The 24,946-nt window shown below is 38.0% G+C and overlaps 1 protein-coding gene across 1 annotated transcript in view; it reads left to right on the plus strand.

Annotated features, from left to right (window-relative positions):
- Window positions 1-23,852, plus strand: part of LOC110452605 (pyrokinin-1 receptor-like) — a 37,218-nt gene extending 13,366 nt beyond the window's left edge. Inside the window, exon 2 of the mRNA XM_021501239.1 lies at window positions 22,709-23,852. Coding sequence (XP_021356914.1) covers window positions 22,709-23,628 — 920 coding nt within the window. The 3' untranslated portion in view covers window positions 23,629-23,852. The remainder of the gene's footprint in view (window positions 1-22,708) is intronic.
- Window positions 23,853-24,946: the final 1,094 nt, after the last annotated feature.

A 24,946-nucleotide genomic window follows, 5' to 3' on the forward strand; every position in this document is an offset into this window, starting at 1 on the left:
TTTGAAATCATTTACATATTTTACATATTTAGTGTATTCATTTTTGTGAATGTCTCCTTTTACAATGTTGTTTTAACCCAATTTACTCCCAATATCAATGGGTCGTTAAAACAGTGTAAAAAAATTAACACGCCTTAACATTTGGTTTTAAGTATTCAACGATCGCCCAAACGTCGTCGTAAAACGGGCGGCGAAGTTGACTGCCTCATGTCCAGTCGGTTTTGTTTTGTTTTGTTGAAAGTTTTATTAACGGCTTAAGTCAGTTATGGACGTGCCTCTGTGTATATTGTGGATACGTGTCTGTGTTCTGGGGACAGGATAGGTTGGTGTACCTGCCTCTTGTTGATAGTGCGGATCTGATGCCGACTTTATAAATTGATCTCACTGACATACCATGCCACATGCACCCTCCACAGCATTCCGCCCGATCACATTATACTGACAATGGATGAACCAGTTCTTGCCATTCGGTTTACGGGTGAGAAATGTATCCACCGCTATCGATAGGTGTAGGAATTTACAGGTGTGACGGAACCTCGCTTTTTGTACGGTTTTTGTCGGTTATGTTCTTTGTAGTGGTCGGCAGGCCGATGTTTTAGTTAAAGAACGTGTTCCTCCATTCATCTTTCTTCGGCACCCATTTCTTAAACCCTTGTTGTGGGCTTTTGTGTATATCAACATTTTATACAAAATCACATTTATCAAAATAAGCCAGACTCATTTGGTGTTGAACGATCGCCTAAGGGGCGAAGGGAATGGGTTCTGTCAAAAAACCCGGGCACAATTAAATTTATTAAAATAGTAGTTGTGATATACCCTGCTGAAGACCAGCCTTTTTTGGTTATCCCAACAACTGATTGTCCCGTCATTTATAGCGTTATTTATAGCGAAGTAGTTATATAAGTCGGCAATATATATTTCTCTCTTGCATCCCAATTAAGGAGTGGTACGACTGCTTCGCCCGTTGTCAGTATAATGTGACCGGGTGGGGCGTCCTGCTGGGTGTCTTCGGCAGTATGTTTCAGTGAGGTAGCACTATAAAGCCGGCATCAGTTCTGCGCTATCACAAGGAGACAAACACGAACATATCTAAGCCTCCCAAAAAACACACACATACACTACACGCATGCATCTTGCACACAAGGGAGGCCGTCCTTAAATGACCTTAGCTGTTAATAGGACGTTAAACAAAATCAAACAAACAAACAAAAAAAAGACATGTTTAGTATTGAATGTTAAGTAACGGCATTTGGATAAATATGGAATAAAGGTATCTGTAGGAAATCGTTAGAATATCTGCGACCTCTGAAAAATCACAAGAATAATAGGGCCATTATCAAAGAAACAATGAGTAATCGGCTTTTATGATATTTGCTCCAAAGATGTAAGCGTCTTCTGATTTATTGACAACACCCGTTGCTTGCATAAATTGTTAGTAACCAACTATCGAGTAGGGGGAGGTAGCAAGATTAACATCACGGAATTGAAACCTAGTTGGTTTTGTTTGTAAAGGTTAGCGTCTTATAGCTAAGGTCATTTAATGACGTGCTTCCATATATAATACATGCATGTGTGCCGGAATAGTTTGTTAATTTACGATAACAGATATCTGATGTCGAGCGCTACCTTCAGGTACCTTAAACAGTACTAGACCTGGCCAAATAAAAACAGGTAAACGAGTCGTTATCTTTACCCTAAATACTGAATATTTAGCAGAGATAAATACAAACAAAGCTTCAATGAGTGTCTGCTGCTCAGTGTGCGAGTACAAAGGACTTTTTACTAGGTCGCTTTTTAATTAATAACTCATCATCAATATATCTGAGAATGAAAATTTACAGATATCTGATAGATGAATGTGAAAAAGATATTCATAATATCCGTGCAGTTTCCAGTAAAGAATGCTGTATTGGATTGCATGGCGTAAGATGCGACTTATAAGACCCCCTTCCCCCATGGATCAGTGATTTTTTTCTACTGCTGCTTGGGGACATTGAACAAATCAAAATCGATCTGATGCTCCCAATGCAACATCTGTGATATGTACGTTCTGTTCTCCCTTCCCGCGGCGTCCACCAGGCGCCCATCAATATATGATTTTGGCTGCAGCGGAGAAGTAAAAGTCAGAAAGCATCAAGAAATTCTTTATAGATTTATGATATGGACAATTTTTAAAAATAATACGAGAAAAATACTGTACATATTTCGCAGTATTTTCAGTACTTTGATATGCCCAAAATTCAGGAAGGTATGCATCATTGCATTGAAACATGTCGAGCTGCTTAATGATGCATCAATGTGAAATGTATATTATTTGTTTATAAAGACGTATATTATTTGTTTATAAAGACGGGTGATTAAGTATGAACATTACCAAAAATAGCTGATGGTTTGTTTTGGTAAAATTTAATAATTTTGCGAATTTTAGATTTTGAATTGTGACGCATAAAATGGAAATATTGTTTACAAAATTACTACAATTTCATGATTGCACAAGTTCCGACTTTTAAAAAGTTATATGTAACTTATTCTACCTGAATTCATACAAGATATTGGCCGATATTTAGGAATATCTTAACAGTTGGGCGAGGCTATTGACAGAACGCAGCCTGTAGTCAAACGAGTAAATATATTAAAATGTCGTTATGTCATGAGGAAACTATTCATATTTGATAAATCAGTCATAGTTACTGAAAAAGACTAAATTTGTTATATAGCTGCAACAGGTCCTTTAGTGTAGTTGTTGAGTATTGATGATTTCCCTGCAAATGCCCCCTTAAAGCTCATTGGCAATTTCATGTTTAGCCGAAATGGTTTTATTATTCGAAGTAAGCTGATGAGAAGAGGCGTCTTAGGTTCTCTTTCCACTTCTTATTGTAACGATGTTCCAAACTTTCTTGGATGATGTTTTGAGGTTTTCCATTTGATGTCCTTTATTAGACCGTAGACTACGTGCAGTCACCCTTGAAATTTTAAGTTATTAAAAGTTTTGATTGCATGGGCAGTTTTCAAATTTTCTCGAGCAGCTTTTCGACTTAAAATGACTTTCAATACCTTCTTCGTTGAATTCAATTTTCAATGCAACATTGTCACGGGGATAAAATATCTGTTTTGTTGACCCATTTCCTTTGGTGACTTTCTAGGCATTTTATGTTCAATAACATAGCGTTCATTACGATGCAATTTGCCGCTATAAGCATACCCTTTTTTTGACATGTGCTGCTTATTAAGCAGTTGAGAATAAAACCAAATCAATAGTTCCTACGGCTAGACATAATAACCTGGTAATAATTCATTCGGAAACACGTCTTGTTTTCAACCCTTATTAAACTGATGATAAATTCCGCATCTACCTATACTCTATGCAAACTCATCCTCTGTACTACATTTGTACCGGGTTAGCTCTTCGCAACACTAGAATACGTCATGAAAAATCGAAGGCTCAGTGTGCGCCACCTTGATGGACAAGAAGCTAAGTGCGTTCTTTTGTTGCACATCGAAAGAAAGAAGACAACGGACAATTATCAGCCTAGCAATTGGTCATGATTTTACCAAAGACAAATCAAAGAGCCAACAGCGTGCCTTGTTTAACATATTCCAAGGGTGCAGAGAGCGTGTAACTCCTGGAGTAAAATAGGGCATAGTTCCTTATAATGGATACATTCACAAATTGCGAGGAACGCTCTTAATTTGTTTGGTTTACTTTTAATTATTCAAGCATTCAACTGATAGATATGGGGGTGATATGTCCAATTGGTATATTTACATCCGCCTCAATGCATATACATAGCATGTCACGAACAATTTACAGTAAAACTGATTAGACCCGTGTATGTTCGAGGACATAATTGACCAGCTGTATCCAAGTGAATGATCCCAAGAGGCGGTTCATGTGTCCCCCTGCATAATCGGGGGTGGTTCATTCCTTGTCGTTTGTTCACGGGACATTGAAGTAACCAAACAATCGACCTGTTGTATCCCACTTGTAGAATCAAGGATTCTCTTATGTGTTTTTAACAAAGAGGACACAGAAGGGACCAAACCTGGTCTGCTGCCCTCATAGTTTGTTGTACGGGGTTCAACGTCGTATCAACTGCTACAGTCATTTAAGGATGTACTTCGATGCGTAAACGTGCACGTATGTTTATGTGCTGGAGGTCTCTTTTATAAGTAAATATCCATTTTTATGAATATGTATCGGCGACCGTCATTCCAATTACGAGACTCGCTTGATATATTCATGCAGTATTTCAAACATAGCCATAAAAATGTACTTCAACGTAATGTTCCTTTAATTGCTTAACAGTAAAGATATTGAGGAGTGATATCCTACTTTACAATCAACCCTCTAATGTCAACTTTGTGTTGGCTATTTTTAGGGAGGTGGGGAATCAAAGTCAAAACCAAAACGTGAAAAAAATGTATAGATAATTCTAACCTAAAAAATATTAAATCCCTATCTCCCTCTAAAAAAATGGTCCATAAATTATTTTCTTTATTGCTATCAATATTGTTTGATTTGGATTAATTTTGTTTAATGTTCTTTTAACAGCTACGGTCATTTAAGGACGTGCCTCCGTGTGTGTTTTGTACGCATGTGTCGTAGGGTCACATTTAATGTGTGGTACTAGTTTCATGGAGTGTCTTTGTTTACAATGTATTGTGCGGGGTTTCCCCGGTGTCTATGTATAACCTGTAAAATATGACGTAATTGTGTTTACCTGTATTGTACCCGTTTGTCCAGTTTGACCAGGGTGGGTCGATGGGCGTGTCGGTGAGTGAAATTAATGCGCGAATGGGTGGGGTGTCGTATGAAAGGAGTTACTTTAGCGGTGGGCGTTGCATTCTAGCCAGAGCGTTTGACACGATAACCTTCGGGGATCAGCGCTACTTGACATGACGGGCCAATATTTCCTACTGCGAGGCAACATGACGGTATCAGGTAAATAATACTTGTAACAGTAGTTGTTCTTACAATTTAATATTTGATCGGTCGAAACGCGTCGAATTCATTATTATAAACTAATGGTATCTTGTATGAATTGGTCTATTTGTAATGTTGGCAAATTGTATTTGCAGGGGTTCTTTTGTGTTTCTGAATCCAGTACTATATCTGTACAGTATACGTCGGCCCGGGGAAATGAATTAATAAATGTATACAGAGAAATGGAGTTTGTCAAGGTTTTTCCTTCGACACATGCATGCGTGTATGTGTGCTGGCGATAGGGTATGTTTGTGAGCTTGCATCATTGTAATAGCGCGGAACTGATGCCAACTGTATATAGCTAACTCAATGAAATAGCATGCCCAAGGCACTCAGCACAGCATTCCGCCAGGTCACATCATACTGACAGCAGGTGAACCAGTTGCCGTTTCCCTAAATGCTGAACGTTAAGCAGGGAATAACAACTACATCGTTGTTGTGCTGTTGATCTTCCAGCTATTTTTTAACGTTCGTCTGTCTGTTTCAGCATAGCCGCCATTACATCGTACGTGTCCGCGCATGCGTGACACTATGTAAAATCGTCGTAGTTTTTAGGTCACCTGAGCTTTAGCTCAAGTGACCTATTGCTATCCGTTTTCGTCCGTCGTCGTCCGTCGTCCGTCGTCCGTTAACATTTTACATTTCAAACTTAAAGTCAAGTTCTGCTGGGCCGATTGAACTGAAAGTTGGTAGGAATGATCGCCTCATGGTCCTGACAAAGTGTTGTTATTTTTCGGGTCGATCAGAAATCCAATATGGCCGCCACGGCCGCCATTTTGAAAACCTATTTCAAACTTAAAGTCAAGTTCTGCTGGACCGATTGAACTTAAAGTTTGTAGGAATGATCGACTCATGGTCCTGACAAAGTGTTGTTATTTTTCAGGTCAATCATAAATCCAATATGGCCGCCACGGCCACCATTTTGAAAACATATTTCAAACTTAAAGTCAAGTTCTGCTAGGCCGATTGAACTGAAACTTTGTAGGAATGATTGACTCATGGTCCTGACAAAGTGTTGTTATTTTTCGGGTCGATCAGAAATCCAATATGGCCACCACGGCTGCCATTTTGGTAAACTATTTCAAACTTAAAGTAAAGATCTACTTGGCCGATTGAACTGAAACTTTGTAGGAATGATCGAATCATGGTCCTGACAAAGTGTTGTTATTTTTCGGGTCAATCAGAAATACAATTTGGCTGCCATGGCCGCTATTTTGCTACTAAGTTCTAATAGGCCGATCTCACTTAAAATTGGTCTAGGAATGATCAGCTCATGGTCCTGACAAAGTTAAGTTAACATTATACTATTTTTTACTCAAATTGGTACATATTTCAACAACAAAAATAAATACTATAGACTCAGGTGACCGTTAAGGCCCATGGGCCTCTTGTTATGAAACGCAAGACAATACAGTTGTAATGTATTTCCTTTCATTACAGAAGTCCTCAAAACTTTCTATGCAGTCGGCAATGATGTTAATGGGTGTTGCGGTAGTTCTCGCAGTACCAATATACAACTGTATACCAAAGTAAATTTGAGGGAATTTGGTCAAATATCTAGATTAAAGCAGACGCCAAGAAATGAGGAGGTTTTGTTTTATTTTATAGGGTTTTTCGTCATACTCACAGCTAACAACAGAGCCTTCGTGTAAGCTTGCACGAGTGTATGATTGAGACAGGGTTTAGTTTGGTTTTATTTTGTTCAACGCCCTATTAAGAACTAAGGTCATATACGGACGTGCCTGCATATGTGTAAAATATGGGTGCTTGTGTTTTTATGTGTGCTGGAGGCTCGGTAATGGTGATAAATTTGCCTCCTTGCGATAGCGCGGATCGGATGACGACCTTAGAGTACTACCTCACTTAAATGATATGCAAAAGGCACAAATCACAGAATTCAATCCGGTCACAGTATACCGACAACCAGTTGTTGCGATAACTTTACATCCTGAACGTTAAACACGGAAGATCAGCACCCATTGAGGACTTTAAAATGTCGGTTTGCCGTAATGCAAAAACATAACACGAAAATAAGGTGACCACCATGTTGAAACAATTTGCACTCTAACATTTTACTATTTAAGTGCGATGTAATAGAACTTGACGGAATTTTCCTCTGTCACTGTTATTGATACAGACATTTAGAAGTGTCCACAGTTATGTCGTCTAGACAAGTAAAAATAAATCAATTAAATCCCAAGGCCTGCAACGAATAGATGTTTTTCTATCAATACAGCAGACAAAACAGGGTATTCCCAACTGTCAGAGCTTATTAGATACTGGGTCACATAAGCGGCTTATTGCAGTCGATCATCTTTTGACTTCTCCTTTTAAAACCGGTTATTATACATCGTTCAAGCCTTATAGGAAGTATCCTAGGTGGAATGCTGCTGCATGTGTAAGAGGATGGCCGGTCTGCTGTATGTATCCTTCCGTGTATATGCAACCCTAAATTTCTTGTTTGCGGCAATGTTTTCATAGGCGCCCGTCTCTATCAACCCTACAGGTTGGGACTTGAGTAAAGAGTATACCCTCTGTTATCCGTTGCATGATTTAAGAGCCAATTAATTAGGGAACCCCCTGCCAAATAGTGGATTTGCTTTTGCGCACGGGACAACAAATCGACCAAAATATATCTGTTGCACACATGTCAATATTTGGGGTCTTTATATTTCTCTCCACTTCTAACTAAAACCCTGTCTCCGGCACACATACGCACATACACGCATACACAACGTACATGGAGGCACGTCCTTGCATGACCCTTGCTGTTAATAGGACGCTGAACAAAACTACACCTCATCGACTTCTTACTAACTTTTGTTTTGTTTTCAACTGCCTTGTTTGGCGATACCGCCTTGTTTGGCGATACCGCATTTTGGTCTTGGTCCTTGTCAAGGTACATCACAATATGATTTAATTTTCTGAAATGTTTTCCGCATGCCACATTGTATCGGCCATATGCTTTTTCTTTATTGGGTTACGTGTCACAGTCTGTTGTGGTGAGACCCGTTCAGGTCGGGGATCGAGAAAAACAATACACCTGCTGTTACCCACTTGCAGTGTAACAGGCGACTAGTGGGAACCCCCTGCAGAATTGGGGATTTGTTTCTGTGCCATTTCCTTTTGGACACGAAAGCGACCAAAATGAATCTACTGCACCAAAGCAATTGGTGGGATCTTTATATTTCTCTCTGTCTCTTACTACCTTTTATTTCCTAGCGTCTTGCTTCGCAATACTTCACTGTTGGTATTACTGTTGAACGTTTCGCCCAAGTGAGGAAAGCAGTTACTGCTGTCTCTTTAAAATGGTTGTTATTATTCCCTGTTTAACGTTCAGCATTTCGAGGAATGGCAACAACTGGTTCACCTTTTACCATAATGTGACCGGGCGGAATGCTGTGATGGGTGCATTCGGCAAGGTATTTCAGCGAGATAGCACTATAAAGTCGACATCAGGTCTGCGCTATCACAAGGAGTCAAATACACTCCGACCTGCGGGGATGGAGTTCAAACAGGAAGCTGTATATTGTAATTACACCAATCGGTCGATGTCATCACAAACTTTTGAACTGTTAGTATAAGTTATGTGCAAGACAGGTACATTAAACACTCGCTCAATGAAAGGGTTGTTTAATAATTCCTTCTGCTTCCTGCATATTTTAAAACGCTGGGGTGGGTGTGTCTAATATTCTTGTGTACCTTAGATGTTAGGAAGTATCCACGGAGCTGGTTTGGCTACATTTCTGATGTTGATGCTATGAATGCGAATAATCGATATTAAATATAAAAATATGATGGAGAAAAAAAAACTGTTTTGTCAAAGATACTGCACTATGTGTGCTATTAATTCCTGAATAATATTTATCAAATGTCAGGACCAACAGCACCAAATTCATGGTATCGTTTATTATTTGGCGCCGTGAATTTGCCTACCAAAGATCTTGGCCTAATCGGTATTAATGGGCCATAATGGCCTCTGTTGTTTTTATTATCCGTTAAGATTATGCTAACCAATATTATATGAAAACAAACCGCGTTCAGCAGGTGTCTAATTAGGCATCCGCCCCACACGATCCTTGCTGTTGTTGCGAGGACTTACAAGTAATACTAGTACATATGTACCAGACAACTGGAGCTATTCATATAGGTCATAATTGCATGATTTAAAATCCTTCTCTTCCCTACAAAATCATGCATTTTATGGATTGAGAAATTAATACACCTGTTGTTACTCACTGCATTGTGTTAGATACAGCTTATGTGAGAATTACCCTGCATTAGAGATGTGGGATTCACATCAGATAGATTTGCTAATAAAAACGCGAAGGCATCGAAACCGCGCTATCTATCGGAAGGAGTTTGGTTTCAGTTTTATTTTGGTTAATGCCGTTTTGAAAGCGAATTTCATTTAAGAACGTGACCTCACTGGGTTTTTTTCTGATTTTAAACCTTTTACTGTGAAGTTCATTAAAACGTATGCCAAAATATGATTATCTTGAAAAGATAAACAATACGTTATATGCAATTCAACCTTATATAGTTTCATTTGCATGTTGTCCTCTCGCGACTGTTCATTGGTCTTGGGATGGCGTGGATCTATTGCCTTACACGACTTTAGCTGTTAATAGGGTGTTTAAACCCTATTAACCCAAACCAACTTCTCTTGAACGCCTCAACAAACTTATTCGGAAACATAACAGTTGCAGGCTATCCAAAATTTGACTTTTTCTGAATTCACACATCTATATTTGATGGTGTTTCACTAAGAAGTGGTTGCTGTTGCGATGATATTAAATCCTTTACATTTACAAAACATTTTTATAGTTTCAATTTAAAATTCGGATTAAGATTTAAGGATTTATCCTGGCTAAGAATGACATTAAATTCTTTACCGTTAAAACCAAATCACTGAGATTGCCAGGACCAGCCAAATATGGTATTATTCAGACGTCCTACGTCATGTTTATTTTCGATTGCCTCCTTGTTGATATGGGATGAACATCCTTAAATGGAAAAAAATCCTTTAATGACTTTAGCTGTTTATAGGACGTTGAACAGTAGCAAACAAAATCATCCTCGGATAGGGCAAACAAATTAAGACCTAATATGGTTGTGTAATTGCAGGCGTAAAGAGGTTAGGTTAGGTTACATTTTGTTTATCGTCTTATCAAGCGTATACAGATGTCGTTAATTAAACAAAGTAGTATTCCTAATGGTCACTCTTATTCAGGTCATCACTCACAGACCAGTTTAGTATTGTTTAACGTCCTATCAACATGGTCATTTAAGGAAGCCCTCCCCTGTGTGCAAGATGCATGCGTGTGTGTTTTGGGAGTCTGCGATATGTTCGTGTTTGTCTCCTTGTGATAGCGCGGAACTGATGCCGACTTTATAGTGCTTCTTCACTGAAACATACTGCCGAATACACCCAGCTGGACACCCCACCCTGTAACATTATAATGGCAACGGGCGAACCAGTCGTCCCACTCCTAAATTGCTGAGCGTTAATCAGGAGTAGAAACTACCATTTTTACAGACTCTGGTATGTCTCGGCCAGGGGACTTCTCCAAAGCCTTTCACACAGGGGCGAGCGCTCAGCTAAAGTGTAAAAGTGAGGCATTGTCAAGGGAGAAATTAAGAATAAGAAAGTTGTTTAGAAACAACAAAAAAGATAACATCCCAAATTTAGTCGCCTCTTACGATCATGCAATGAAGGCAGCAGGTACAATTCGTACGCCCTGCCTGCAGGGACTGCAGATCAGAGATACTTTGAAATTTTAAAAAGAGATGACACTATCTTTTATATGCGAAGGTTGGTGCTGTTTGGCGATAAGTGTGAAAGTCGTAGAAAAAAGCTGTTATGACCGTTGACGCAAATTGTTTAGTTTTTATGGTTTGATTTAAATTTGTTTAACGTCCTTTCAACACATAATGTCATTTAAGGACAAGCCTCCATGTGTGTTGTGTATGCGTGCTTGCGTGTTTGTGTGCAGGAGGCAGGGCATATTGATGTATTTACCTCCTTGCGATAGCGCGGATCTGATGCCGAAAAACTGAAATACCATACTGAAGGCCAAAACACAGCATTCCTCCCGGTCACATTACACTGGCAACGGGCGAACCAGTTGTTATAATTCCCCTAAATGACGAAGGTTCAGCTGGGAATAACAACAACACTCATTTAAAAGAGAAAAAGTGTTGGGTAGCTGAGAAACACTAGTTATGATATTAGAACTTGTAATTTACTAATGGTACCTGTCTATAGAGAGAAACCGATACCACAACAGCTGGCAGGTTTATTTTCAATTTAATTTGTTTTTGCGCAATGTTACTGTTAACTGCAACGTTTGCAACTGAATTTTCTTAGGTAGGCGAAATCTATGATTGCGTCGACCTTCTGCCAACTCGAAAAAAAATCCTATACTCATGAAACACTTGATATTCATTGTATAATGATGAATCCCCTTACATCTAATTATATATATGAAGTGACAACTCTGCCCTTTTATGACAAAAGATATATTTGTACCAATATCAACCACAAATCCACTGACACCCAGAAGTTTTAAAGATTCGCTCATAATGAAAATAAGCCTTTGTGTTTGGCACGTCGGATAAGCGCGATCATAGAAAAAGAGACTAACCGAAATGGAGACTTTAGAAACTGGACTGTTGTCTAGCGAAAAAGGATTAAATAAAAGCTCTTGTAAAAAGCGGAATTAAAAGAGCTTCAAACATTCACATTACAGAGCTCGGAACAACAAAAGAGAAAGGAGAGGACTTGTGTCCTGTCGCTTGTATTGACCCATAATCCAAACAACTCGTAAATTTAGAGAAGATAACAGAAGATGAACATTTCAGATAGAACAAAACGGATGAACTAAATAACGAAAAATACAAACTTCATTGTAAGTAACGTACGCCTCAACCGTACAGGTTCGGGGTGAATTGGCTTGCTGTATCCCATAGCAGATTCGGGGGTGGGGGCGGTGTCTTCCTTGTCGTCTGTTCAGTGGACATTGAAGAAGCCAAGAATAGACCTGCTGTATCACACTTCATGAATATCATAAACGGCGGCTAATGTTAGGCCCCTGCAGAATCGGGGTTTTTTCTCTGTATCTTCTACTAAGAAGACATGGAAGAGACCAAACTTGATCTGTTGCCCCCATTGCAACACTTGGAATCTTTTCGTTTCCTATCTTCATCCTTTTCTATCCACATTTTCTTTCATTGTGGTGTCTCCCTAGGCATCCGTCCTCATATTACCCTTGCTGTTGCAAGGATCCTAAACCCCAAACAATCAAATGAAAACCGTCAGTCTAGAAACTTGAGGAATTATCTTACCTATGGAGCATTTGATGTTTGAGATAGAAAACACTAACATTCAGTGCATGCAAGGAACCAAGTTGTGGAGCCTGCAAAAGTATAACAGAATTTGTGACATTGTAAAATGGAAAAAGATGTAAGGTGAAAACCAGTATGAATTGCAAACAAAAAACATGATTTACTTAATTATCAGTCCGAAGTGTTAGAGTTTTACGTTGGGCAAACAAAAAACCTCCGTAAACGCATTTCGTTACATATTATGATCTTTTTAATAATTATGCATCTTTAATTACTATGATGTGATCAAAAGATAGACAATCTATGATGTCACACAATGCTGTACATTTTATATGCACCCTAAGAGCTAATAAACGGAAAACGTAAGTAAAAAAATGTGACGTCTTCTTTTGTCAATTAACTCTTTTCTTTATAAAAAGTAATATATGAGATGTCCATCATATCTTGGTAAATATCACGTGTTTTTTCTTGTGCTGTCACGATACGGTAACAACTTACCACGATATATTGTGTTACGGTTTGACCCCATTGTGATACAACAATATATATTGTACATTTTCAGTCATTCTAAAAGACTTCAAAGAGTGTTATATATATACGTTAATAATTAACTATAAGTTATTTTCTATTATAGAGTATTTAAGAGCAAGACAGTTCTAGCCTGATCTAAATTTATGAACAATTAAACAAATCAAAGGAACCTGAAATTAAAAAGCATACCTTGATTAAATAAAGCATTACAATCTGATGACTTAACTGAATACTGATTAGTGACTAGACTTTTTATTAGTTTTAAGATTATGACTTACAAGTGTTCCTATAGCCCCTAGATATGCATATCAAATTTAGTGAGTGATCACAAAACCAAGATGGCCGACAGGCAGCCATCTTTAATTTGAGAGTTAAAGTTTTTTAGCGCTATTACTCACACAACACTAAATGGATCTTTCTCAAATTTTACACGAAGGTTCTACATGGTCCCGTCCCATCACTAGTTGTGCATATCGAATTTGGGGACTGATCACAAAACCAAGATTGGTGATAGGCAGCCATCTTGAATTTGAGTGTTTAAGTTTGTTATCGCTATTTCTCATAGAAGTGCTAGAAGATCTTTTCTCAAATTTCATAAGAGGGTACCATATGGTCCCTTGCCTCGCATATCGAATTTCGGGACTGATCATGAAACCAAGTTTGCCGATCGGCAGCCATCTTAAATTTGAGTGTTTAAGTTTATTACCGCTCTATTTCTCTGGAGAGATCTTTCTCAAATTGCATATGAAGTTTTTTCTATGGTCCTTTGTTACGCATATCAAATTATATGGAAAACAAAGATGGTCGACAGGCATCCATCTTGAATTTGAGTGTTAAAGTTTGTAAGCGCTGGAGGGATCTTTTTCTAATTTCACTTTAAAGTTTTCCATTGTCCCTAGTTATGCAAATAGAATTAAGGGACTGATCACAAAACCAAGATGGCCGATAGGTAACAATCTATTGTATTATGCACGTCACTTTTTTACACGAAGTTATAGGTAGTTAGTTAGAAGATTCTTAAATGTCCATCATCACAAAATATGTCATTAGGGCAAATAGAAAGTAAAGTGAGCATGTTAAAAATACCGACAAACTAAATATATTTATAATTCTACTTGACGACGTAAACGTCCATCTGTCAGAGCAGATATCTTTCCGGAAGAACTCCCCAATCATATACAACTGCTGTAGTTTGAGCATGCCTTATCAATAGCACACACTGCGGAAACAACTCGAAAGAAAGATTCAAAGATGAACAATCTATAATAGAGCGTGAGTTCAAACAAAAGTCATTCGTCATAAAACGATTTTCATGCTCGAACCAGCCTAATAAAACATGGACATATATTCGAGGAGGAAATACTATTCCAGTGGAACATGTCAAAAGATCACCAGAGGATCCGGTATCTAATGGCCATCACATCCATTTGCAATCATTCTGAAAATGTGTTGTGCTCAATCAGGCTATGCGGGGGTGGAACTTTATACGCTCATAACATGCTATGTAATATCGATTAAAAGTCATTTTATAATGTATAGTGATCGATTGGACAAACGATTAATCAAATGATGCATATGAACATAGCTCTTGACGGAAGAGAGATTTGTAAGATGATAAGACTTCCACAAATACTATGTCGTTCTTTAAAAGTACTCTTTTATCTTGCATCGCTGTGTGACCCTTTTTTAATGATTAATACTGTGCACGTTCGCCTAGGTGAGAAAGGCAAAGGATTCTGTTCCAGGCCGGGACATACCAAAGTCGTTAAAATGGTTGTTAGTCCCTCCTAAGCGTTTATCATCAAGGGGATAACAAAAACTGGTGCTCCAGCTGTCATTATAATATGACCGAGCGAAATATTAATGATGTGCTTGGTGCAAGATATTTCGGTGACATATCACTTAAGTGGGCATCAGCTCCGCACTATTACAAGGAGGCATAAACGCCACATACTCTGCCCCTGCACATACACACGCTTGCACTCATACACAACACACATGAAGGCACGCATACACAACACACATGAAAGCACGTCCTTAAATTACCGTAGTTGTTGATAGGACGTTAACCAAAATATAACCAAACCATCTTAAGTATCTTAATACTTCTTGAGCTGAAAGTATCATAAATATATCTCGTCTTCGGTACGGAGTCGTGCTAAGGTTGCACGACTCAATGTCTACATTTTCGTTTTTACTGTTTTCCTTGCTACATTAAATCAGATGGGACCGACTATGACTCGAAACTGTAGCGATGTAGAGTAGATAGACTGGATCGTAACGCTTAGCTAGAGAATATGTACATTCTTACATGCTTAAAAACTTGGCCGGTATTCATGAAAGAGTTCTCATGCTCAAGCATAGATTTTGTGCTCAAGCGAATTTGTTGTTACCATTATAAATTAATAAAAAAAAATTGACAACGATTTGGAAAAACATTGAAGAGACTTAAAGCTAAATGCTGTTTTCAATTTTTACATTTTACTTTTTGATCGTTTGACATGTTTTAAGCGAGTTACAAGAAAGTTTGTTTGAGCACGGAAACCATGCTTGAGCATGAGAATAATTTTATGAATACTGTCCCCTATTGTCAGTTCAAAAAGATAGTAGCCATAGCAATTTGTACATTTCAAGTTGACGTTTGTCTTTTACTTTTTCGATCGTTTGATGTCATATCATTTAACATGTTTTACCTACTTTTTATTGGCCCTGACGACCTATTTTTTGTTGATAGGTCGTTGACAACCCAATGATGATAATAAGTAGCTAGAGTGAGGACGATGAAAAAGTTGATGATTTTTATGTACAACAACAGTTACCTTAGTTTTGACCTTGGAACCCTGAAACACAGAGATGTCGGGGTATTCTCATACTTGACCTTCATATAATCCGACAAGTTGCTAGAATGTTTACATTGAATCGCGACGGGACAGGACGGACATGGGCAATACTTTATCACCCCTCTCTTCCCATTTTATGGCTGGGGCATAAAAGACACCAGCATACTACCTCAAATCCATTACACAATGCACACATAGGAAGGTCTTTAGGAAAACTCTTTGTTGTTAATAGGACGTTCGCTGAAATTAAACCGAGAGCACTCTTGATTATTTGGAGCGGGGCGAATTGTGCGTTTGCTTTAACCTTAGTAACACGACCATTGAACCATCGTGGACAACGATAAAAAATATTGTACATTAACGTTCAATCAGAATTCCGATGCTGGCCAAATATTGATAACATTTTTATTTATCCGAATATGATCGAGTTGGTGCAATAGGATTCCTGGCTAATGGTAATTGTCAGTGTTTGATACGCCATCAGATAATGTCGGAGCTTGACAGGGACGGAATATAACTTCCAAACATTGAATGACACTGATTATGTATTGTTGCATCTTATTACTATGGTGAATATTGCAAGTTGTCAGCAGGATTCTGTATAAAATGAAGTTAATTATCCGGCATGCCGAAGCAGAATCATCAACAATCAATCATATTGGTTTATGTGTTAACGTCCTCTTTACACTATGGTAATTCAGGAGTTGCTTCCGTGAGTGCTGGAGCCGATATACTGGTGTATTTGTCCCATCGCGATAGCCCAGATCTTATGCAGATATAAGAGTTGCCTCACTGACATATCATGCCGATGGCAACCAGCACAGCACAGTATTCCGCCCGGTCACATTTACTGACAAAAGGTTAACAAGGTCATCATACTAAATTCTGAACGTTAAGCAGGTACCGTGCGTGTTGACTATGAATAGACCTTGTGTATCCCGGGGACGTTTACACCCCGCCCCACACACTTCCAAAAAACGTTTACAACCACCGCCACCCACCCGCCCCCTCATAAAAAACGAATTGAAATGATTGGCCCGTGTGGATTGACCGTTAAGAATCCAATAATAACTGTAACTTAATTTAAACAATGTACTCTTCATGATGTACTTCGTTAAAAACAATACATCAACTATTTCTTTGTTCATGTCTGTGGTATATGTATATATGCTGGTCAATGTCAGTGATAATACACAACCAAACTAGCGTAATTGCAATGACACTAATTACAGTAGGTAAATTATCTTGTTTACACAGCCGTTCAGTAGACCAGGAGACATCTGAGGCAGACATCCCTCGCACATTTTTACACCTGCCCATGAGGTGATTATAAATTGCTATATAGTAAATTAAGTGCACTCTGAGAATAACTTGTCCACCAGTTGTCAGAATAATGTCACTTATTGGAATGCTGTGTCTTTGGCATGGTATTTCAGTAAAATAGCACTAGAAAGTCGGCATCAGATCCGCTCTATCACAAGGAGGCAATTTTAACAACATACCCTGTCTCCAAGCACACATACACGCATGTACAACACACGTGGATGGAGGCACATCCTGGAATGACTAGCTGTTCATAGAACGGTGAACTAAATAAAACCAAAACCAAACCAAGCCTTACAAACTCTCGTGCGTGGTGACCGTTATGGGCATAGCTGATTCATACGATACAACCATATGTGCTGGATAACTCTGTGATGTGTCTATGCATATCTATCCCAACTACATTTCGGCAACGAAACGGCCCGTTAATCACTGATAATCAAAATTGCTTTCCTATTTCTTAATCAAATGTTTCAACCACTTTATGACAAATATTACATAATTGTGTCCATTTTGGAACCAAGAAGTCTGTCTATTACTATAATCTTTCCATTACCGTATGTCCCAACTATGTACATTTTAAGACGAAAACATAGCCCTAATTTGAATAAAATGGAAACAAAATAGTGATTTATCGACTGGTGGAAGCCATTATATTTTTTCACAGTAACCTGATTAAGAAAACATAACATTCTCTAAACATGTCAGCTCACGGCCCGGCCATTGCTTATATTTTTCTGCGTTTTGGAATTTTCTGACTACATCTATAGTTCGCATGAAAATCTGTTTATTTTACATATGTAACAGGTATCGAAGCTACCTTTGATTATACATTAAACGTTGTTTTAAGTGACTAAAAAACTAATTTCCCCTGTATGGTATATTTACGCACTTGCCGTAGTGTACACTTGCTATTCTGACCAAGGCCTGTCATACAGATAAAGGTCATATCGAAGCGTTATCCGTATGTGCGTACAGGTGAGTTTTACACTAATAGCAAGAAATTCGGGTAAAACTTTCTCATATCATTTATGCAGGCTTATAAATGATATAATAAGGCGACTAATATTGGGCAACCTGCAAAGTCGGAGGGGAAGAGTTCTTCATTGTCTTCTTCGTACGGGGACATTAGAAAAAAACCAAAATGTATCTGCTTCCTGATTGAAATATTTGGTCTCATTCTCTCACATTTTTATTCTCTTGCTTAAACAATCTTTCTTTTTCGACGGTGCCCTCCTTTGTATCCGTCTGTGACCGGGTGGAATGTTGTGCTGGATGCTTCCGGCATAGTTTTTCAGTGATATAGCACTATAAAGTCGGCATCATAGCACTATAAAGTCGGCATCAGATCCGCGCTATCACAAGGAGGTAACTACACCAATATATCCCCGTCTTCAGGAAACATGCACCCATGGAGACGCGTTCTTAAACTGCCTAAGTTGTTGATAGGAAGTTAAACCCTATAAAACCAACAATTTTCGTATGCCCCTTAGCTGTTGTGTGTACGTTCAATCTAACACAACCAAATACACATTGAGAATATTTGTGTCATGAGAAATATAAAATATGTGATGAGTCGTAGCTCCTGAAAAGTTCTGCTGGTTCAGCTGATTTCTATGATCCTAACGACAAACACTTACCACGTAATAGGTTACTGTCATTGGTAAGGTTTGACTTGGGGTAACTAAATAATGTGCTTCTTTGCTGGTAATGTCCACTTGTGTGCTGGAACCTGTAATATTGCTGCATTTTCAGGCATTTAAGTACGAAAGAAGGCACACTTGCATGCTCGTTGAAAGTTGCTTATATATTCATTTTACTGTAATGAAGGTTTCGCTTTTTTCTAAAAAGCCCTTCAGCTAACAAAATATCCTTATTATACGGTAAAATCCACTGTTCACAGATAACTTTTCGTTCTGATATTTTTCCAAATTAGATTTGTATCCAATGATTTAGGGTAAATGAGTGAAAACAGCAATCTGGTTTTCAAACAGAATACCTTGGCCAAAATCCTTTCGGCTATACCAGATACTGTAATTAAATAGGTAAATCCTTTGTTCTCGGACAACCCCTTCACCCTAATATTTCATTCGTCAGATTAGATTTTATATCCAATGCTTTAACATAATTGAGTAAAAACAGAGCAATGAACGACCGCTATTAACCTATTAAGATATCTACAATATTATCAAATATGTGTATTACACTGTAAGCGGTTCTAATGGGTTGTTTTTTTTACACAGAGAACATACCGTGCCCTAAATCCTTTAGGTTTGATTATATATTGTTATTAAACGGTCACATTCTCTATTCACAGTTCATCTCCTCATCTTGATGTGCATGAATTTCTTTATTTAAATTACACTTATTTCCAACGATTTTACAAAAACATGTTTGGATGAAGATCCTTAGCTAGACAGCTAGTTTCACCTTCAAGGTATTTGTTAACCAGACCGTTAGCCTATGATTAAAATTCTAATTTTAACTTTAAAGCGATGCCTGTAAGTAGGTTTTTGTCTACAAAGAAAATCATATATCTTGCAGCAAGAATTCCGTCGAACCAAATAATTTGCAATTATAAAATACGTCTTTCAAAACGTTATTGAGTCGAGCCAAAAGTATAAGACGTCACTGGCAACGACAAATATAACAAATTTTGCAAACTGTGATTGAAAATATTGGGATCTATTTATTTCATCATACATTGCTGAAACAATATTTGAAAAATGAACCAGTTTGTACAATAGTTAATCACAGCTAAGGTCATATAATATAGGCTGGAATAAAATTAATTTGGTTTTAACGTCCTATGAACAGCTTAGGTCAGTAATGGACGTGGCTTTGTGTGTGCTGTGTATGTGTGCCGGAGACAGGGTATGTTGGTGTATTTGCCTCCTTGTGATAGCGCGGATCTGATGCCGAATTTATAGTGCTATTTCACGGAAATACCATGAAAATGGCACGCAGACTCAAATTGACAGTCTGGTCTCACTGAATGGCACAAACCAATTGAGATTAAGCATAAGGGTGTCTTTTTTAAAAGATGCATCAAACCATACCCTCTTTTTGATGTTAAAGTTAAATTATTTTTCGTTTGTTATATTATAGTATATCTTTTAACATGTTTTAACGACGACTTGTTGATCCTTATGACTTCTTCTGGTGGGAAGGCAATCGATTCCGTTCCGAAACAAGGGCCGTTTTCGTTTATCGCTATCCAAACGGTTGGACCACAGCTGTTCGTTTATGAAATAAGGTCGGGCCAGGTAATCTTATGCTGCTTTCCGGCGAGCCTCTTGACAAAGCCTTGCAAGCCCTGCATTAACATTTGCAGGTCTGCCAGGATTTATACCCGCAAATATTACATTTACAAATAGACAAACTGGTTGTTCCACATAAAAATAACAGGCCCAAGCATAAACATCATAAATTGTCCTTGGTATTCCTTAACTTTCAGCATAGACGCCTGTGGCGTCTATGAACCGGGATCTCCAATCTCGAATCGATTTATTGGTTAATTTGTTTCCTGAATCCCAACATAAAATGTAATTTGTTGCTGAAACATTTAATCCAGAGATATGTTTTGATTGTATGGGGTTTTCGTCTGTTGCTGCATTGTAAGTAAAGAAAAAATCATTGACATTCTCTATTAAATAATTTTATTCTTCTTTTTTTGTTCGGTTTTTTGACTTTTTGCAACAAATCTGCATGAAACGTTATATACTGTTGCAACATTTACTCCGACAATGATGTGTTTTGCAAACGTTATACGACAAACAAATTGATACATGTCTGTTGCATTTTAACTTATCTTTCACTGAATGTTTTCTTCCAACCTACATGAAGCTTCGTTGTGACATTTACATTGATAATGCTCTATTCTTTGATTTTTATTGAGATTTCGGACATTTCTGTTACTTCCATTAGCAAACAAAAGCCACACTGATCCGATAAATATGGAGGCTACATCATCCGTAACATTATATAAATAAATATGCAAGACCACACGCTTGTGTTTTTCTAACGAAACAGAAAGCACGAGTTTATTGCGCGGACGAATATATTCCCGAGTGCGCGGAGCGCACGAGTGAATATATACGTCCGCGCAATAAATGAGTGCTTTCTGATTCGTTAGAAAAACACAAGTGTGAGGTCTTGCTTTTATTACATAGCTTCCGCACTTGGTAGAGATCGACACAAAGATTTTATAAACTTTTCAGTTCGCCATGACAATGGGATTCCAATTAAAAGTAGTTCCGGCTAGTAAGCAAATACAACATTCCGTATTGCACATGCGCAATACAGAACGTTGTATTCCATCGTCTGAAAATTGCTTGTATTACTATAACAAGATTCAATAGGTATGTGATAAGATGTTATACTACACAAGGGACTTGACTTTTGTTGCCTGATTGTCTTGTGCATTATGCTCTCACAAAACATTTGCGTTAAACGACTCTAGGTTTGGTTTTATTCTGTTTAACGTCTTATTAGCATATTGGGTCATTAAGGATATGTAACCATGTGTTTAGTGTATGCTTTAAAGTGTGTTTGTGTGTCAATACACTAATTTTGAATGTAAGATGCAAAATGGGCATGATTCAGTAGACTAGGTATTTTGTGGCCTGTGTAGATAGTCTACCTCTAGACACGCGTCTTAATGACCTTTAATATTACGAGGAGGTTAAATGCCAAACAACCTTCATTTCAAGGTTGCAAATGACATTTAACAAACGGTGTGGACAATCAACATTCTATGATCTTCACAAATACCATAGCTTGAAGAGTAAAGGTTTTGAGTTAAATGTTGAACCGAATGTTTTTTGCAGTTGAAGCGTGATTATGGCGGACTGATTATACAAAGTAGATTACTTGTGTAGATTCGGGAAAAGATCGATTAGGATACTTAGCAGCAGTTTTTTTTTTGCCAAAACAGGAAAAATACGTTGATATGCAGGAGCCCCACGTAACTCGGCTCTTCAGACATCGGTGGGGTAACGCAGGCATATTCCAAAGTCGGCATCAGATCGGCACTATTGCAAGGAGGCATATACATCATCATGCCCTGCCTCCAGCACACATTAACACAATCATGCATGCATTTCACACATGGTGGCTTGAGCTCAGCTGTTAAAAGAACGTGAAACAAAATAATACCAAACAACGCACTGAAGAAATTAAGTACCAATTCTGCATGGTGGAGGCAAAACGCAGCCTCTCACGACATGCAGTGGGATACAGCTTGTCTATTATTTTTTCCAAACCAACCGTTGTCTTGTTTGCAGTTTAACGTCTTCGCCCGCAACAGCCAGGGTCATGTGGAGTTCAGAGAAAATAGTTAGCAAAGAAAGAAAGAAAGAACGTGGACAGAAAATTTTGGTTTGGTTTAATTTTGTTTAACGTCCTANCACCCCCCCCACCCCCCCCGATTCAGCAGGGGGTCCTTTAGTCGCTTCGAATTATCTGTTTCTTGGTTTCTTCAGTGTCCCCTTAACAGCAAACAAGGAAGGGTAGGAGGAGGTTAGTCATTAGTCGCCTCTTAAGATGTTCCTATTCACGGTGCAACAACAGAACGCATGTATGTGTTGATTCGTTCGAATCATTATTATACCGAGCAAAGCTACAAAATGGGATATTACTTAAAATTAGAAGCAGTTATGTGATGAATTGTTTTCTGTTACAGGCAAAACTGTGCCGTTCCTGGAGATGGTAGTTGCATCAGCATCAGTATTCACCATCATCGCCATCAGCGTGGAGAGGTATAAAGTCGTGTGCAAGCCTTTGTCCGTTACGGTGGAAAACGTGCTATACGTCGCCAAAGTGATTGTCGTCATATGGCTAACCGCCATCTTTATCAGTGCGCCAATTTTATCTATTGTAACATATAAAGACAGCAGTCTTCTTGATGGCACTCCGATAAAAGTCTGTCGGGTTCCTGTGAGAACCACAATTCAAAAGTCATATATTGTCATATCAACGTTTTTTATTTACGTAATTCCGTGTGCTCTACTTTTTACTCTGTATTGCCGCCTTTGTCGTAAACTTATCCCCGACTCTGAATGCCCTTTTGATATGTACGAGCGTTATGTGTCGGAAAAACTGCGTCTGCGTAAACAAGTCGTGAACATCATAGCCACTATAGTTTCTATGTTTTTCATATGTCACCTTCCGTATAGAGCTGTAAGCTTATGGCTAATATTTGAAAGCAGTAGAAATGTGGCAAGTTTAGGACTGGAGAAATATCTTGCAATAGTTTACACAGCAAGAATATTTCTATATGTTAATCATGCACTTAACCCTATCGTGTATAATTTTGTTTCAAGAAAATTCAGAAGGACGTTTAAAATGATGGTTTATTTCCGTGGAAGGCGAAATAGAAATAATTCCTCTCAAAGACGTGTTGTTGAAAGGAAATCCCGAGAGTCCAGTGGGATGTACTGTAAAGGTGAAATCAACTTGATACGGATAGAACTACAACACCGTCAGGCATCTTCATCGTCGTCATCGTCATCTAACAGACGGCGTATAAACGACTTTTGTCCTTTGTACAAAAACATCGCTAATTCCAAAGAATACGATCACTTAAAAAATCCACAAAACTGATTGGAGATTTATTTGTGGTGTTTTAATCGAGATCATAACATAAAAATTCCAGTGGACGTCATCCTGGCTTATTTATACAGTATGTAAGTGCTTTGTGTTTTAGGTCACTTGAGCTTGACCTATTGCTACCCGTCGTCGTGCGCCGCGTCGTCAGTTAGCATTTTACATTTTCAACTTAAGCTGAAATACTATTTAAGGGGTTTCATTGATACTTCATGGTAATGTTATTGACATCTCCCTGACCAAGTGTTGTTATTTTTTGGGGCAATCAGAAATCCAATATGGCCGCCAAGGCCGTAATTTGAAAATTATTATCTCTAACTTGAAGTCCAGTTCCACTTGGTCGATTGAATTGAAACTTGTTAAGAATTATCGATTCATGGTCCTGGCAAAGTATTCTTCTTCTTTTTTGAAAAAAACCCAACAATTTCCAACTTAAAATCAAGTTCTACTGGGCCGATTTAACTGAAGCTCATAGTCCTGACAAACTTAACTTTACGTTATATACTTAACTATTTTACTCAATTTGGTAGGGATGATTGACATCATTATCTCCACTTCATATTTCAACAACAAAATAAATACTGTAGGACCCAGTTGGACGTTTAGGCTCATGGGCCTCTTGTTTCGAAAGGATATCGTGATTTCAAAAGAATATCCGATACAATCACACAAAGTTTCCAGTGGACGTCAATAGACTTATTTATATAAAATGTAAGTGCTTTGTTTTCTTTTTCAAGGATATCGTGATTTCCAAAGAATTCATTGGTATATCCAATCAACAAGTGCTTGGGTTTATGTTGATTACGTATTTATTATATATGAAAATGTTTTATTAATTATTTAATTGTTTTGTAATTATTGTTATAAACATATTGCATTTTTTTACGTGGACGCACGGAAAGAGAAGTTTCTTCTATGATTGCTCAATTATATTAAATATTTAACATGCTGAAAGTGTGATACACAATGTGACTGCCTTTTATTATTATTTGATCAAGTCAAAGTGAATATTTTTGAAGTATATCACATATACAACGAAATTTTTCAATATGCCTGCCTTTCCATGTGCCATTAAAAACCATCGACGCCTGTTATTAGAAAATTGTTCTTAATTTTTCTCGTTAAAAAATTGCCGCATGCAAAAAAATGACATTGAAGACTGAGGTTTAAGGTCCTAAATGCTTAAACCAATTCAGTGAGAAACGTTGGACATCCATTAAATAGAAATGTATTTATAAAACATATGAATACGGCAAAGCTTCATGCATAAGCGTACGTATTGTTTATGATACTGTATTATGTTTCCTACATTTTA

This window comes from Mizuhopecten yessoensis, unplaced genomic scaffold (genome assembly GCF_002113885.1).
Source record: "Mizuhopecten yessoensis strain PY_sf001 unplaced genomic scaffold, ASM211388v2 scaffold6759, whole genome shotgun sequence".
Taxonomy (NCBI): Eukaryota; Metazoa; Mollusca; class Bivalvia; order Pectinida; family Pectinidae; genus Mizuhopecten; species Mizuhopecten yessoensis.